General features: G+C 57.6%; 8 protein-coding genes across 8 annotated transcripts, besides 13 other annotated features; 7 read left to right on the top strand and 1 right to left on the bottom strand.

Annotated features, from left to right (window-relative positions):
- On the bottom strand, positions 1-372 carry Tco025E_00362 (uncharacterized protein; the record flags this gene model as incomplete). Its single annotated transcript, XM_029367305.1, has 1 exon — positions 1-372. A coding segment is annotated over one exon (372 nt), but the record flags the coding sequence as incomplete, so codon positions are not given.
- A 598-nt stretch (positions 373-970) lies between these two features.
- Positions 971-994: a microsatellite.
- A 93-nt stretch (positions 995-1,087) lies between these two features.
- Positions 1,088-1,112: a microsatellite.
- A 359-nt stretch (positions 1,113-1,471) lies between these two features.
- On the top strand, positions 1,472-2,758 carry Tco025E_00361 (stress-induced protein sti1; the record flags this gene model as incomplete). Its single annotated transcript, XM_029367304.1, has 1 exon — positions 1,472-2,758. One exon carries the CDS (start codon positions 1,472-1,474, stop codon positions 2,756-2,758), a length of 1,287 nt encoding a protein of 428 aa, XP_029232637.1.
- A 358-nt stretch (positions 2,759-3,116) lies between these two features.
- On the top strand, positions 3,117-3,659 carry Tco025E_00360 (ARP2/3 complex subunit; the record flags this gene model as incomplete). The annotated part of the gene is made up of 1 exon (XM_029367303.1): positions 3,117-3,659. The coding sequence occupies one exon, from the start codon at positions 3,117-3,119 to the stop codon at positions 3,657-3,659; it is 543 nt and encodes a 180-aa protein (XP_029232636.1).
- A 93-nt stretch (positions 3,660-3,752) lies between these two features.
- Positions 3,753-3,793: a microsatellite.
- Positions 3,794-3,900: 107 nt separating this feature from the next.
- Tco025E_00359 (WD-40containing protein) lies at positions 3,901-5,082 on the top strand (the record flags this gene model as incomplete). The annotated part of the gene is made up of 1 exon (XM_029367302.1): positions 3,901-5,082. One exon carries the CDS (start codon positions 3,901-3,903, stop codon positions 5,080-5,082), a length of 1,182 nt encoding a protein of 393 aa, XP_029232635.1.
- Positions 5,083-5,159: 77 nt separating this feature from the next.
- Positions 5,160-5,180: a microsatellite.
- A 442-nt stretch (positions 5,181-5,622) lies between these two features.
- On the top strand, positions 5,623-6,978 carry Tco025E_00358 (solute carrier family member b3; the record flags this gene model as incomplete). Its single annotated transcript, XM_029367301.1, has 1 exon — positions 5,623-6,978. The coding sequence occupies one exon, from the start codon at positions 5,623-5,625 to the stop codon at positions 6,976-6,978; it is 1,356 nt and encodes a 451-aa protein (XP_029232634.1).
- Positions 6,979-7,123: 145 nt separating this feature from the next.
- Positions 7,124-7,162: a microsatellite.
- Positions 7,163-7,431: 269 nt separating this feature from the next.
- Positions 7,432-7,495: a sequence feature (A-rich).
- Positions 7,496-7,808: 313 nt separating this feature from the next.
- On the top strand, positions 7,809-8,699 carry Tco025E_00357 (uncharacterized protein; the record flags this gene model as incomplete). Its single annotated transcript, XM_029367300.1, has 1 exon — positions 7,809-8,699. The coding sequence occupies one exon, from the start codon at positions 7,809-7,811 to the stop codon at positions 8,697-8,699; it is 891 nt and encodes a 296-aa protein (XP_029232633.1).
- A 261-nt stretch (positions 8,700-8,960) lies between these two features.
- Positions 8,961-9,013: a sequence feature (A-rich).
- Positions 9,014-9,242: 229 nt separating this feature from the next.
- Positions 9,243-9,262: a microsatellite.
- A 102-nt stretch (positions 9,263-9,364) lies between these two features.
- Positions 9,365-9,418: a microsatellite.
- Positions 9,419-9,444: 26 nt separating this feature from the next.
- Positions 9,445-12,072, top strand: Tco025E_00356 (uncharacterized protein; the record flags this gene model as incomplete). The annotated part of the gene is made up of 1 exon (XM_029367299.1): positions 9,445-12,072. The coding sequence occupies one exon, from the start codon at positions 9,445-9,447 to the stop codon at positions 12,070-12,072; it is 2,628 nt and encodes an 875-aa protein (XP_029232632.1).
- A 229-nt stretch (positions 12,073-12,301) lies between these two features.
- Positions 12,302-12,333: a microsatellite.
- A 21-nt stretch (positions 12,334-12,354) lies between these two features.
- Positions 12,355-12,390: a microsatellite.
- Positions 12,391-12,495: 105 nt separating this feature from the next.
- Positions 12,496-12,517: a microsatellite.
- Positions 12,518-12,550: 33 nt separating this feature from the next.
- Positions 12,551-12,596: a sequence feature (A-rich).
- Positions 12,597-12,683: 87 nt separating this feature from the next.
- On the top strand, positions 12,684-13,358 carry Tco025E_00355 (uncharacterized protein; the record flags this gene model as incomplete). Its single annotated transcript, XM_029367298.1, has 1 exon — positions 12,684-13,358. One exon carries the CDS (start codon positions 12,684-12,686, stop codon positions 13,356-13,358), a length of 675 nt encoding a protein of 224 aa, XP_029232631.1.
- Between the last annotated feature and the right edge of the window lie 396 nt (positions 13,359-13,754).

The following is a 13,754-nucleotide window of genomic DNA, read 5'->3' as shown; positions in this document are numbered from 1 at the left end:
GAAAAACAACTTACCAACCAGTACCGCCGAAGCGCGCGCCGCGCCGGGGAAAAAAACGGGGTTGTGGCCGCACAGATCCGGTGGCGTACGGAATCGGCGCCCCATGGTTGGGGAAGGCTTCGCCCAAAAGAGTTTCAAGGCAAAAAAATTCCGGCCGCAGCCCTCGTCGCGCTTCCCCGCTTGTAGAGGGGCCCGCTCTGCAGCGGAGAAAACCTGCCCCATTTGAACCCCAAATAAACGCGGAGGGAAAATGGGAAGAACTTGGGGGCTGCGGTCGGCGGTGTTATGAACGGCCGCCGGGGCTGGGGCCTTTGAACTTGGGTCGGGGATTGTCGGCCCCGGGCGCGCGTGGAATTGTTTTATTTGTTCCATTTCTTTTCGCTGGAGCTGGTCGGTACGGGGCAGTGAAGTTTGTTGAGGATGTTATTGTTTTTATTATGGGTGGGTGTGTGGGACGCCGTGTTTCTCGTGCTATTGTCGTTGTTGTGGCGCGGTGCCCGACGAGAGTCGCTATTTTGTTTTTCGCTGTGCCGGGCTGGTGCGCAATCGGGTGTGGTGCAACTTAATAGTTTTTTTAAATATTGGGGAGTTGAGCTGCCGTGTCATTCGTCTGTTGTGGCTCCTTTTCCGGAAGTGGGGCGGGTTTTCTGGGTGTCTTCCTTTTTGTTCAGCCTCTGCAGTGGTCCTTTGGTTTTTTTTGTTGGGTTTCTGGCTATCACATTTTCTACTTTTACTGTGCTTAATCTAAACTCTCTGTCTAAGGCACCGGGTGCGTCAACATTTTAGAGAGGGCGCGCCCTTGCTGGCGAGTTTTTGTTGTGCTTCGTGAGTAAGACTGCTAACTTCTCCGCTGAGATTTTACATGGTGATTCTTGATGAGTGCTGAGGATGAACTGTCCACCGTTTTTTTTTCTTGAGCTTGGGAGTGGCTCCAGAGTGAATTTTGTTTTTGCTTTTGAGGATATAGCTAATTCTTTTATTATTGTTATTATTAGTTTTCAGTCAGTCCTCAGGGAGTTGCTATCGTGTCCGTGTATCTTCATCCACGAAGTTTCCAGTCCATTTTCCCCCTCCTTTTTGCCCTTTAATATATATATATATATATATATTTACCGCCTTCGTGAAGGCGCCCTCGTAAAAGGGATTTCGTTTGACTACAAGTGTTCGTTAGCTTTTTTTTCTCTTTTGCCGATTGTGATTCCAACGCGCGAGTAGGATCCTACTATGGCTGGGGTTCACTTCCTTCCTTCCCCCTCTTTCCAGAACCTTAATTGAGTTGTTTTTTTTTACATGTCAACAAAGAAGGTTGCCATTTGCCTCCCTCTTTTTGTTTCTTTCATCAAAATTTTTTTAGAAGTTATTTCTGGGAAACTACTCTGGAGCGCGCTAAGGGTTCTTTATTTCTGTCTGAAAGTGTCTTTTTCTTCGTTTCTTTTTGTTGGATTTCCCTTGGAAGGTTTTGGCGGGAGAAATGCTCGCCTTTTCTGAGAAGCGCTTGGCGTTTATGCGGCATCTCGGAATCACGGAGGACGATGTATTGGATCCTTCATTGGTGACAGGGGAAGCTGGGAGTGAAAAAAATTTTCCCAAAAGTCGCTTGGCTGGTAACTTGGTCCGTGAACCGCCTCTGAATGAGGACTGCCTCAAGACGACTAGCGCAGTATTTCCGGTCGTGGATCCAGCCGAATCTAAGGCGAACCACTTAAAAAAAGAAAAGCCGATACAAGGGAAGGGAGCTGATGGAAGGCGTAACACTGGACTCTCAGCTGAGCAGTTGAAGGTCGATGGAAACCGGGCATTTGAGGATGGGCGCTACCGTGAAGCGTTGAACTACTATACGAATGCTATAGAGCTTCTTCTTGATTCAGGTAGTTACCAACTGAAAGAGAACGGTCATCTAAATACAAAATGTAATGGGATCATCGGGCCTGGATTCGGTGGGTCTGACTCGAGGACTATTTTGCTTGCAGCCTTGTTCAGTAATCGATCAGCCTGTTATCTCCAGGCCTCCAAACAAATAGGAGCAGCTGAAGCCCTTGAAAGTGCTATACGTGACGCGGATCGCGCGGTTGAGCTTCGCCCAACTTGGTTTAAAGGTTATTCTCGACAAGGTGATGCGTTTTTCAAAATGAAAAAATACCACCAAGCAACCGAGGCATATGAGATGGCATTGCAGTTTGATCCTGGAAACAACAATCTTCTCCAGTCAGTAAAAGAAGCTCGACAGCGTGGTGCAACAGAGGCTCGGGAAAGCATACATCACACCAAAAGACATGCTACAGTGGGACGTGGGGAGCGAAATGCCGCACCTGTTACGTTTGTGCCGGTGGCAGTTCCCGCACCTGCTAATATTTCTTCTGGCACTGCTAATTCGGGAAGGCGTGATAGTGCTCAGCTCAGAACTTCTGCGCGCCAGCTTTGGAGTGAATTTAAATCAGAGGTTGAAGCTTCTGTTCACAAGCCGACCGGTGATGATTACAGACGAGAGCAATTACGGTTGTTTCGAGAGCAGAAGGAGCGTGAGCGGAGCGGAGTTACATTATCCCCTTCTTCGGAAAACCGAAGTAACGAAGAGCCGTTTCGCAAGGAAACTACGACAGAGCAGAAGGCTCCTGGAGGTGCTGCTTCCACAAGCAACGCGCCTCCTAGGAAGGGAAGAAGTGAGGCAGTGCCGCCGGAGTTTTCATCAGATGCTGCTGCGGCATATCAACAGCGTCTTCTTGATGAATTTAGGCGGAGAAAGGCACAACGGATGTAAGATTTCGTTGATGCCACATTCAATGTACCAATGATGCGAAACAAACGAAAAAAACAGAACAACAAAAGCGGACAAACAAAAAGCAACAACCACAACGAAAGTGTCTTTATATATATTCCTTTTTTTGAAGAGGGTATACTATGTTATCAAAAAGTAGGGTGCGATAATGCTCATGAATGATGGGGACATGTAAAGACTGTTTTAGTATTGTAGGGTTTCCATTTCAATTATGCTTCTTATTGTCATATTATATATCTATATATTTCTTTTATTTTGTCTGATTTCTGTCTATTTTGCTCATCTTGGTGAATTTTTTCCCCCTTATTATTGTTTTTTTTTTAGCTTGTAGGGTAGCTCAATGGCAACAGCCTATTTGCCTTACTACGATTGTATCAAGTGCACATTACACGCGGCCTTATGCATAGGGAATTATCCTTCACGTACTGTGGAGCGCCACAATAAGCCAGAAGTTGAGGTTGCAGATCAACTGGCGCATGCTGATGGAAACAAATTGCAAGAGTTTGTTCTTAACCCCATACGCATTCTGCGATCAGAGCAGGAAGGTTGCCTTATCGAGCCTAGTATAAATAGCACACGCATATCTGTATCCTTTCTTAAGAGTGACGCCATTGCAGAACTTATTGCCCGAAAATACGTAGGATTTTTGGCTCAACGAGCCAAACAGTTTCACATATTGAGGAAGAAACCTATTCCGGGATATGATATAAGTTTTTTAATTTCTCACGAAGAAGTGGAGACCATGCATCGGAGTAAGATTATTCAATTCATAATTGATTTCTTGATGGAGGTTGATGCTGATATTGCCGCAATGAAATTAAACGTGAATCAACGCGCTCGTCGAGCGGCGATGGAATTCTTTCTTGCATTGAACTTTACATGAGCCTTGGGGCGTCCTTTTTCTTCCTTCCGAGGACTGATCCCTTGACGTGCGTCGGAACTTATGAAGTGTGCGTTGTTTAGTTTTAGCGTTTGGTAATTAATTGATTAATATTTATTTATATTCATTTGTTTATTCCTCTACTTTGTGATTGCTGGGGCAATGGGGAGGTGCTAAACTAGCCTATAGTGTGTAAGTGCGTGTACGTGTGTGCGCCCGCAAGCAAGAGGCTAAGAAGAGCGCAATGCTGTCGGTGCGAAAAGTATCAGAGGTGTCAGCTCCGTCAACATGTAACTGCCTTCTTCCATTCGGATCTGCAAAATATGGGAAGCAACTGGACGTTATTGCCGGATGCTACGAACATGTGAGATCGTCGCATGAATCTATTCATGGGGGATACCGTGGTTTTCTCACCGGTTACGTGTGTGAAGTAAGCGATGAACTTGGAACTTCGTTACATGAGAAGAGTTTGTCGCTGGACACGGTTGCAACAGTGGAATTACCTGGTATTTTTGATCTCACTACTTCTTATGACGGAACTCGCTTGATGGCGAGTTGCACCGACGGCAGTGTGCGTCTCCTAAGTCTTCAAGACGGGTCCTTTAACGGTGCCATTTTCCCCATACACAACACGATGCTGACTAGTTGCAGCCCTTTCTACGCTTCCTCTGAGGTCGGAGTGAGCCAGGACAAGTGGCTCTGCACTGCTCATCAGGGCGCTGTTGTGGTCTATGATCCAGTCACAAAGAATGTTATCAGTACCTTAGAAAAACATGATTACGATGCATGGTGTTCCGCCACTATTGGTCCTGAAACAGCGCTCTCTGGTGGGGATGATGGCCTCCTAAAATGGCGTGATATACGATGTGGTGTAAACGCTGTGGGTCGAATGCAATTTGGGGCCGGAGTTGTGTCGGTTGCTCCTGTCGCTGAAGCTGGAGTTGCATCCACCTACGTCCTAGTCGGATCCTACGATGAGGGGTTGTATCTGGTAGATTCGCGATCACAAAAGCAACCAGTTAGTTCCATTGGGTTGGGTGGTGGGGTGTGGCGCTGCTCGCGTCAGCTGTCTAGCGAAGGATTGCCAACTGCGTCAGAGTCAGCGATGCGTTATCATCGCTGGGTGCAACCGCGCAGCACCCTCGCTATTCCAGTTATGCAGCGTGGAGTGGCGTTTGTCAAGTATAGCCTCGCTGCACCGGAGGAAGACACATTTTCTTTCCTTGGACACCTTCACGACGAAACAGGCACCTCCGAAGTTGCTGGATTGCCCCCAAACGCTCTTTTTTATGATTGCGCCTTCCTGCCTCGAGGATCGCGCCCCAGCCGGGGGCTCTCCGACGATACCGCGTCGGTAGTTACATGTGACTTTTACAATAAAAAGATTGCGCTGTGGGAGGTGTCTGGGCTCCAAGGCGACGCCTAGCATTATATACACACGGGGTTATATGTGTTAACAAAGTAAGACAACTGGAGCAACGGAAAAAAAGAAGAAGAAAAGGGAAATAATAAATAAATAAATAATCCCTATCATTAATCTCTCTTTTTTTTTATTCCTTCCCCTATTGAAAACGTTCGAACCCGCGCAAAGGGTAAGCTTGGTGGGAGGGCTACCCATTGCCAATCCACACCTCCCCACGTGCGAGGCAGGCTACAATTAGCTTTTGACACCTTCGCTTTTTTTTTTTGGGCCTTTGTGAGTTTATGTCGGTGTTTTTGTGCTATGCGCAGAAACTGGAGGCGTTGCCTCAGATGCTTTCTCCTGCTACGGTGCTTTGCGTGAACACAGCCCACCTCTGGTCATAGACGCAAATACGATGGAGCGTACATTGTGCTTTCGTTTCCCCGCGGTCTCGTTTTATTTAGGGAGACGTAAGGCGTAGATTGCTCTCTTCTTCACAAGGAAAAAGAAGGTGGATTGGGGTGAGGTAGGGCTGTTTTTTGTTGTTGGAAGAGGTGGACGGGGATGTCCGCGGGTGCCGGGCGGCGAGGATCGACGAAGCGGCTTCTTATCTTCAGTGTATGTGTGCTGGTGTTTCATGTCTTGACGTCGTTAGTGCAGGAGGCAGTGTTCTACCTTCCCGGCTTTCACCACACACTGCTGCTTACTTGCGCACAGGCGTTGTGCGTATCTTGTTTTGCCTTTGTTATACTCTACTGCTCCCTGCCCGTTGCGTCCGGGTCGCCGTGGCGGCGAATTGTGGACGCGCGCCGCGTGCCACTGCGCACCTACTTCATGATTGCCCTGGCGAACACGCTAAGCGTGTACTTGACGAACGAGGCGTCACGTCTTCTTAGTTTCACTACTCAGGTCGTCTTTAAGTCTGGCAAGCTGCTTGTTGTCTGGCTGATGCGGTACCTTGCCATTGAGCTTCCAGCGCTGCTAAGGGCGTCGCGGACGCCGTTGAAGGGTGCCGAGGGCGCGGTGAAGGGGCAACGGGGCCGTTCACATACCGGAGCGCTTTCTGTTGTAGAGAGTTCGTCAGGGTGCGTCTCTGTGGCCATCGCAGATTCGATGGCGGAGGGGCGGATGCCGTCAAAAGTTGGTTCGTCGCCTCGTCGTGATTGCGGTGGCCACGTCTCCAAGTGCGAGGGTGCGGCCGCTGCTGCTGCTGCCGCGACGACGGCCGGGAACAAGGGCGACGACGTCGCCGTCGTCGTGCACGGGGTTGCCGTGATGGATCACTCCCAGGCCTTGAAGGAGGTGGTGTCGTGCACCACCGTAGTTGTGGGCATTGCCGTCTTCACATACGCCGCGGCGGACGCACGCACGACGAAGAACACGAGGACACAGGAAGGTTGGGGGCCGCTCGTTTCAGGCGTCACAGGCATTTTGTTTGCGCTACTGTGCGATGCACTCATGTACCTGGGTCAGGAGAAGTATTGCTTTATGAAATACGGCGCATCACACGAGGAGGTGCAATTCCACGTATTTCTCTTCTCCTCGATGATTGGCTTTATTTTGCTCGTCCTGAGCGGAGGTTTCCATGACGCCGTGACGTTCTTGGGCATGAACCACATGTTCATTGCCCTGCTGCTTGCCTGTTCCTTGCTTAGCTACAGTGGCACCTTCTTCCTCCTGCGCATCGTCTCTGAGTTCAACAGCAGCACCGCCACCCTCGTCACCAGCATCCGCAAGTCGCTGACGGTGCTGTGCAGCTACATTGTTTACCCGAAGCCGTTCGGGTTTCTCCACATTGTTGGTGTTAGCTTCGTGATGGGCGGCATATGGCAGTACGAGCAGGCGCGCCGGGCGCGCAGCACACCCGTGATGCGGGCTATGGACGACACTGTAATTGCGGAGGAGGAGGCGTGCGTATAGAGCGGCGGCGGCCACCCCCACGTGCTCCTGCGCTTGTTCAGTGTGCGTCTCTTTCCTTGGGCCGCTGCGTACTTCTATGCATCCACGCACTGTGATGTACACTGACGCCCTCTCCGGAGGTTGAACTCCGCCTTGCTAAGCAAGGACAATCAAAAAAAACAAACAAACAACCGAAAGGAAAAACTCTGTAGCTTATTTTCTATTTCCTCCTCCTTTGCGTACCTTGTTACAGCGGTGGGTGGGCTGGAAAGCCCGGTGGGACGGACCCACAGTTTTTGATACATGCATGTGCTGCGTGCATACCACCTTAACATTGGCACACCCGAAGCAGCAGCTCTCCCCAAGGCAATAGTAATTTTATGCCGCCACATTTCTTCTGTCGGGGGGTCGACGTCATGACCTCCCTTTCCGTCTAACGAGGCTGGGGCTGCGGTTGTTTCTCTCCGGCCACCATTTCGTTTGTGTGTATGTGTTTTGTTTGGTTTTTCCTTTTCTGTTTCTTTTTTCTTTTTCTTTTCCCCCTCTCCGTCTCTTGCCTCTTCGCTCCCTTGTTGCCGTAAGTGTGTTCTGCAGTTGTTCTTGTTTTCGTTTCCTGCAATATTCCCCCCTCCCCCTCCCCCGCAAACACACACAGGCTTACTATTACTATTATTATTTTTTCTTCTTTACCAGCCCGCCTGCGCTTTTTGCGTCTCCCGTCAGGGGAGAGCCGTAGGGTATAGGTGGTAGACGTAGCATAGCGACCAGCATCCGGGGGTGGGGGGAGGGAGGGTGGCGCGCCCTGTTCGTGGGGATCGCTTCTTGCAGCCAAACGCGTCGTCGTCGTCGTCATGCCCGTGGCGACTGCGCCGTCGCTGCCCAACCCCGCCGCGCCCCCTGTTGGCAGGCTGGAGGTTAACGCCCCCGCGGCGACGGGGAGCGACGCGGCGACCACGCCAGACGTCGGCGCAAAGACGCCTGCGGAGGGCGGCAACGGCGGCGTCGCCGTGGCGCGTGAGGAGCGAGAGCGGCAAATCAAGCTTGGGCTCTTGGTCGTGCGGCTCGGCGGCGCGAAGGAGAACAACGTCTTTGGGGCCCGCGGGCTGACGGTGCCTCCGCGCGACCTCCTTGTCATCCACCGCCCAGAGGATGACGCGGCGGCGCGGCGACCCTTCAAGTGGTACGACCCGATCTCGTGGTTCCTCAGCGGCCCACGCCCGTCCCCAATGACGTGGAGCGCGTCCTCCGCCGTCAAAAAGTCCTCACCACCGACAGCAGCGGCCTCGGTTGTCGCTGACGCTAGTGTCGCTGCCGCCGTTGCCACCGCCACTGCCGCGACCAGCGCAACCGCGCGGAAGAAGCGCCCACTGCCTCCTGTCGACATGCATCCACTAAAGGATGCCGCTACGCTAGAGCCTGCGGTGGGCGAGGAGCGGGCGAAGCTGCTCAAGGATGAGGCGTCGGTGCACAGTGTCCTGGATAGAATTGAAGAGGCCCGCTACGCCTACCTGGTCCCCTCGCAGGAACTTCGCTGTGAGGCGGAGGTGATGTCAGTCTTGCAGTGCTACATGAACGGCAACGCTGCGGCAGGAGTCCGCGCGGCCGCCGCGGAGGCGCCGTCGCCCACGGCACTTCCAGCGGCGGCGGGTGTGCTGCAGTGTGGGCCTGTTGTGGCGTTGCTGAGGCGGTGCGCGGAGAAGATGGTGGTGTCGTATAGCGAGGCCGACGGCGGCCGCCCGTAGGGGCGGGTGTTGTGTGTGAGGGAGTGCAAGAAGAGGAAGGGCATGCTTGTAATGGGTGCGGCGTAGAGGTGACAGCACGGGAGGCCGCACATGGTGTGAGGACACGACGGCAAAAGGGTGGACGGGGCGGCGGAAGGAAGAGAGGGAAGGGAGAGAAGGGGGGGGGGAGAGGACGGATAGGAGCACACCTTGGTATCGTACGCGGTGTCGGCTGAATTCCTCACTTTGCCAAAGTCTCCCCCTCCCCGTTTTCTCTCTCCCTTTTTTTTTTTTCCTTTTTTGTTGTCTTTTTATTCTACTTTATCTTCTTCTTTCTCCCGTCCTTCAGTTGCCCTTGCCGCTTCTCGGTCCTCTCTGCCTCTGCCGCGCCGGTCGGCGGCGGCGGTGGTGGCCTATCGTTGTTCGTCCCACATGCTTGCCGGTTGCCTGGCGGAGGCAAACGAGCCCGCTCACGTCATCTCCCTTCCCCCGCACACGCACGCACACGCGTGTGGCGCATGCCTGTGCCTTCTCTCTTTGCGTTGCATGCCTTTCTCAACAACAATATATATATATATATATATTCCCTTCTGGGCTAGTATACACTAGGGAACTCCACATTGCTCGCCCGCGGCGTACGTGCGGGGGCGAGGCTGGCGGCAGCGAAGAACATAAGTAACAAACTCGGGAGGAGAGAAGGAGAGATAAAGAAGGGGGAGGGAGGGGGAAAGGAAGGAGGGGGAGGAAAAAGCAAAACGATAAAGAAATGCGCCGGACTGCGTCGCATGCGAAGATTGTGCAGCAGCATGAGCGTCGAAAGTCCTCCCGTGAGGCGAAGGCCTCAGCGGCGCGCTTCGGGTCCAAGCAGAGCCGGTTCCAACTCCGGCAGGAGGAGGTGTACGCGCAGGAGGCCCTGCAGCCGGTGACCTCCCCGGTGCTGCCGGCGGGCCGCCACGGCGGCGGCCGCCCCCCCGCAGAGACGAGCGGCGAGCCACCGGCGACGTTCAGTCGCTTTGAGCGGCCGCCCGCTGCCGCGGAGTCGGGAGGTGCGCGTGGCACGACGGCGACGGCGACCTTCGGACTTGCGCCCCCGCGACGGGCCGGGATGCACGTGGCGGACTCCCGCAGCACGCGGCGCGCGGCGAGGTTTCGGCTTGAGGAGCGTGGCCCGCCGTCGGCGTCGGCGTCGCCGTCGCTGGGCGCGGGGCTGCTCGGCGCCACCCGCCGCACGAGGGACGCCGCCGAAGCCGACGCCGACGCCGCGGACGCCCCGGACGACGACGGTGGACCGCCGCGGAAGAAGACGCGGGAGGAGCGCTTTCGCGAGGTGCTCGCCAGCAGCAAAGAGCACCGCGCCCAGGCGCAGCGGGAGCGTGAGGGGCGGGCGCAGCAAACCACCGCCCTCGACGCGGCCTTCAACGGGGTGATGCACCTGCTGGAGCGTAGGGACAAGGCGCAGGAGGAGCGCGCGGCCTTCGCCCGCGTTGGGACCCCGCAGGTGCGGGCCCTGCTTCAGTCCTTCCGCGAGAACCACGTCGCGAAGACGGTGTCGCTGCGGGGCGACGGCAGCTTCACCGTCGCCCCGCTCGTCGACCGCGGCACGGTGGCCGACGCCGCGCCTGCGCTGGACAAGGCAAGCATGGCGCTGCTGCAGAAGGTTCGCGCGGAGGCGGCTGCGCAGGAGCGGGGCGCCGCGTCGGCACTCGCCCCGCATCCGCCTCTGAAGGCCACGGCGGTGGCGGCGGGCGCCGCGGGGGAAAACCTCGCCGGGGAGGGCGGCAGCGAGGCGGATGACTTTGACCGCATGATGCACGCCATGCGGGGTGAGACGCGCCGCGCGCACGCCGGGGAGCGGACGCTGACGGAGGAGGAGGCGCAGGCGCAGCGCGACCAGCAGGCGCTGCTGCAGACGGACCGTAGTGCCGTGCCGCCGCTCGCGCCGGACGCGACGCAGCTGACGCGTGCGGAGTGGCTGAGCCGCGGTGGCGATCACGCCTACCAGATGCAGGACAGCGACGACGACGACGACGGTGAGGCGGAGGACTCGCTAGACATTTCCTCCGCCGCCGACAGCGACGAGGCGGTGCAGGCGGCGGAGGACGGCGACGAGGAGGTCACCGCCGTGGGAGATGCGGGTAGGAGCGCGGACGCCGCTGCAGGGACGGCGGGGCGCCTGGAGGAGCTTCTCTCCGCAATGGAGGCCTTCAGTCGCGAGGCGGACGGGGCACCTGCCGCGCGCGCCGCACGCAGTCGAGCCTACCACGCCCTGCTGCGCCGCCTGCACCAGTACGCCCGCGAGCACGTGCTGCACACCGCACAGACGTTCCGCCTCCTCCTCATTGAGGCGCAGCGCAGTTTCCTGCGGCACGGCTCACTCGACCGTGCCACGCTGCTGCTCCTGCACGCCACCTCCCGCATCTTCCCCATGACCGATTACCGCCACGAGGTGGCAACGCCCTTCCTCCTCTTTCTCTCCTCTGCGCTGCTGCAGATGCGACTGAGGACGCCCGCGCACGCGCAGGCGTATGCGGTGCTCGCGGGCCTGCTCTGCGAGAGTGTCCTGGCCGGCGGCAAGTACTGCGCGGAGGCCATCATCGCCCCGCTCAACCTCATCGCCCTGCAGGTGCCGCGCTCGGTGTTGGAGCCCGTGCGGCTGCAAGGCCTCTGCGTGCCCTTTCCGCTCGTCGAGCGCGGCGGGGCGGAGGAGCTGCTGCTGCGCACCGGCACGGTCGCCCCTGGCGACGCGGACGCCGCGGCGCCGCTGCAGGCGACCCTTGCCCTGCTCGAGACGGACGCTAGTCCCGCCCGAGTGGTGCGCTATGCCTATCGGCTGCTGTCGCTGCTGGCGGAGGCCCTCCGCGGGGCGCCGGCACTGCCATGCTGCCTGACGGAGCCCTTTTGCGCCCTGCACGCGAGGCTCGTGGCGACCGACGCGTGGCAGCCGTCGGAGTCCGTCCGCGGCGACCACGACGCGCTGCTCGCGAAGCTGACGCAGCTCGCCGCGGAGGCACGCGAACGTCGCACGCCGCTGGCGATGCGCTCCTTTCGCCCACGCCCCATTCGCCAGTTTGAGCCGCTGCTGCAGGAGGGCACGACGACGGCGCTGAAGAATGAGGTGCGGGCGATGAAGCGGGAGATGCGGGAGGACCACAAGCGCGTCGTGCGCCACGTGCAGGCGGAGGCAAACGTCGGACGGCGGCAGCGCGAGCGGGCGGCGGAGGCGGCGGAGTCGCAGCGCGCGCAGAAGTACCGCGAGCTGATGGGGTCGCTGCAGGCGCAACAGCACGTCATGAACACCGTGGACGGGCTCCTCGACAAGGCGAGGTCAAAGAAGCGCAAGAGCATCACAGGCGGTGCCGGCGGCGGTGCCGCGGAGGACACTGCTGAAAACTGAAGAGCCGCTGAGGAGTGATGGGTGCGTGTGCGTGTGTCTTGTGGGCCCCACTCAGTCGAAGAGGCGTGGGGCAAGCGAAAACGAAGTTTAATTCCTTGCCCTTCCGCAGCTTCCTTGAGGTGGAAGTAAAGACCCGTGGCTACGCCGCTGCCGCCGCCGCGCGGGGGTTCGGGCGGGAGGGGCCAGCGGCGGCTCAGCTTTGCCGGCCCTCGTAGGACGAAGAATAAGTGGCGCTGCGACGGCGGCGGTGGCGGAGGAGGCAGTATAATGAGTGAAGCGATCAAACAAACAAGCAAAAGGAAAAAAAAAGAAAAAGAATGAAAGACGTTGTCTAAATACCTTTTCGTGTAACCGTGATCGGAGGCAGTGACACTGGTGTTCAGCGCGAGATCGACGCCATTGTGAAGTGTCCCTCTCTCTCTCTGTGTGTGTGTGTTTGTGTGTGCCACGTCATTTCTTCTTCCGCGTCTTTGCATGATTCCTTTTTCTTTGTGTGTTGTGTTTCTTTTTTGATTCTTCTTTTTCGTCCCTTGCGTGGGCCACGCGTGTCACGCGCACGCACGCGATGCCCCCTCTCAGCGGGAGAGGCAGGAGGGGGAGGGGGCGGGCAGATGCAGGAGGTGACGATCTACGCGACGGCGATGCAGGCGGTCCGGCGCACGGCCGACGACTGCCGCCGGACGTTGGCGCTGCTTGACGCCTTTGGCGTGGCCGTCTCCGTCGTGCTTGTCGACTCGCCGGAGCTGCGGGCGTTTGTGCAGGAGCTGCTGGCGAAGCAGGCGGCCATCGGGTGGCGGCTGCAGCACGGCCTCGGCCCCGCCCCGCCGCTTCAGCTGCCGCTCTGCTTCGTCGGCCCGGTGCTGGTGGGCACCCACGACGAGCTGGCGGAGCTCAACGAGGCGGGCACGCTGCCGCAGTCGCTGCGCGCCGCAGGCTACGGCGGAAGTTTCCGGGCCGCCGCCCACAACGAGATATCTGTGGGCAACGCTGCGACACCCGCGGCGGCGGCTGCTGCTGCTGCGCCTCCGGACGCTGGGGGAGGCGCCACCACCACCGCCAACGGCAGCGGCGACGACGGCGATGGGGAGGAGGAGGAGGAGCCGCCGCCGCCGCCGCCGCCTGACTCCGAAGAGGAGGCGGAGGCGGAGGGAGCCGACAGTGCCCTGCACAGCGGCGCCCTGGACGACGATGACGAGGAACCGCCGCCGCCGCCGCCGCCGCTGCCTGAAGACGAGGAGGAGGATGAGGAAGACGCCCCGCCACCATCGCCCCCGCCGGAGGACTGAGCGGCGCTATCGACACCCAACAACACGAGCAGACACACAAACTTCTCCCTGCGGCCACGGGCGGCATGCGGCTGGGTTGACTTGATGCCGCCGGCCAAAGGAAGAAAACAAGTAAGGCACCGCGCGGTCTCGCTCTCTCGCTTCCTCCCCTGTCTGTGTGGTTTGTCATCTCTGTTTCGCAGCCTGCGCCCCCCTCCCACGGCTCACCATAGTTGCTAATGCCGCCTCCTTTTCCTCTTCTCGTTTACTGCCTCGTTTCCCCCACGCACACTGCCTCCAATGGGCACGTTGCGTCGCCCCCCCCACACGGTCGTTCTTCGCGCGTTGCGCCGAGACGTGGAGCAGCAGAACAGCGGGCTGAAAGGGGGGTGGCGGGTTTGGCGCTTTACAGCTGAG

The sequence above is a fragment of the Trypanosoma conorhini genome (genome assembly GCF_003719485.1).
Source record: "Trypanosoma conorhini strain 025E chromosome Unknown Tco_14.4_contig_00007, whole genome shotgun sequence".
NCBI lineage: Eukaryota > Euglenozoa > Kinetoplastea > Trypanosomatida > Trypanosomatidae > Trypanosoma > Trypanosoma conorhini.
This window is presented reverse-complemented; position numbering and strand designations above follow the sequence as displayed.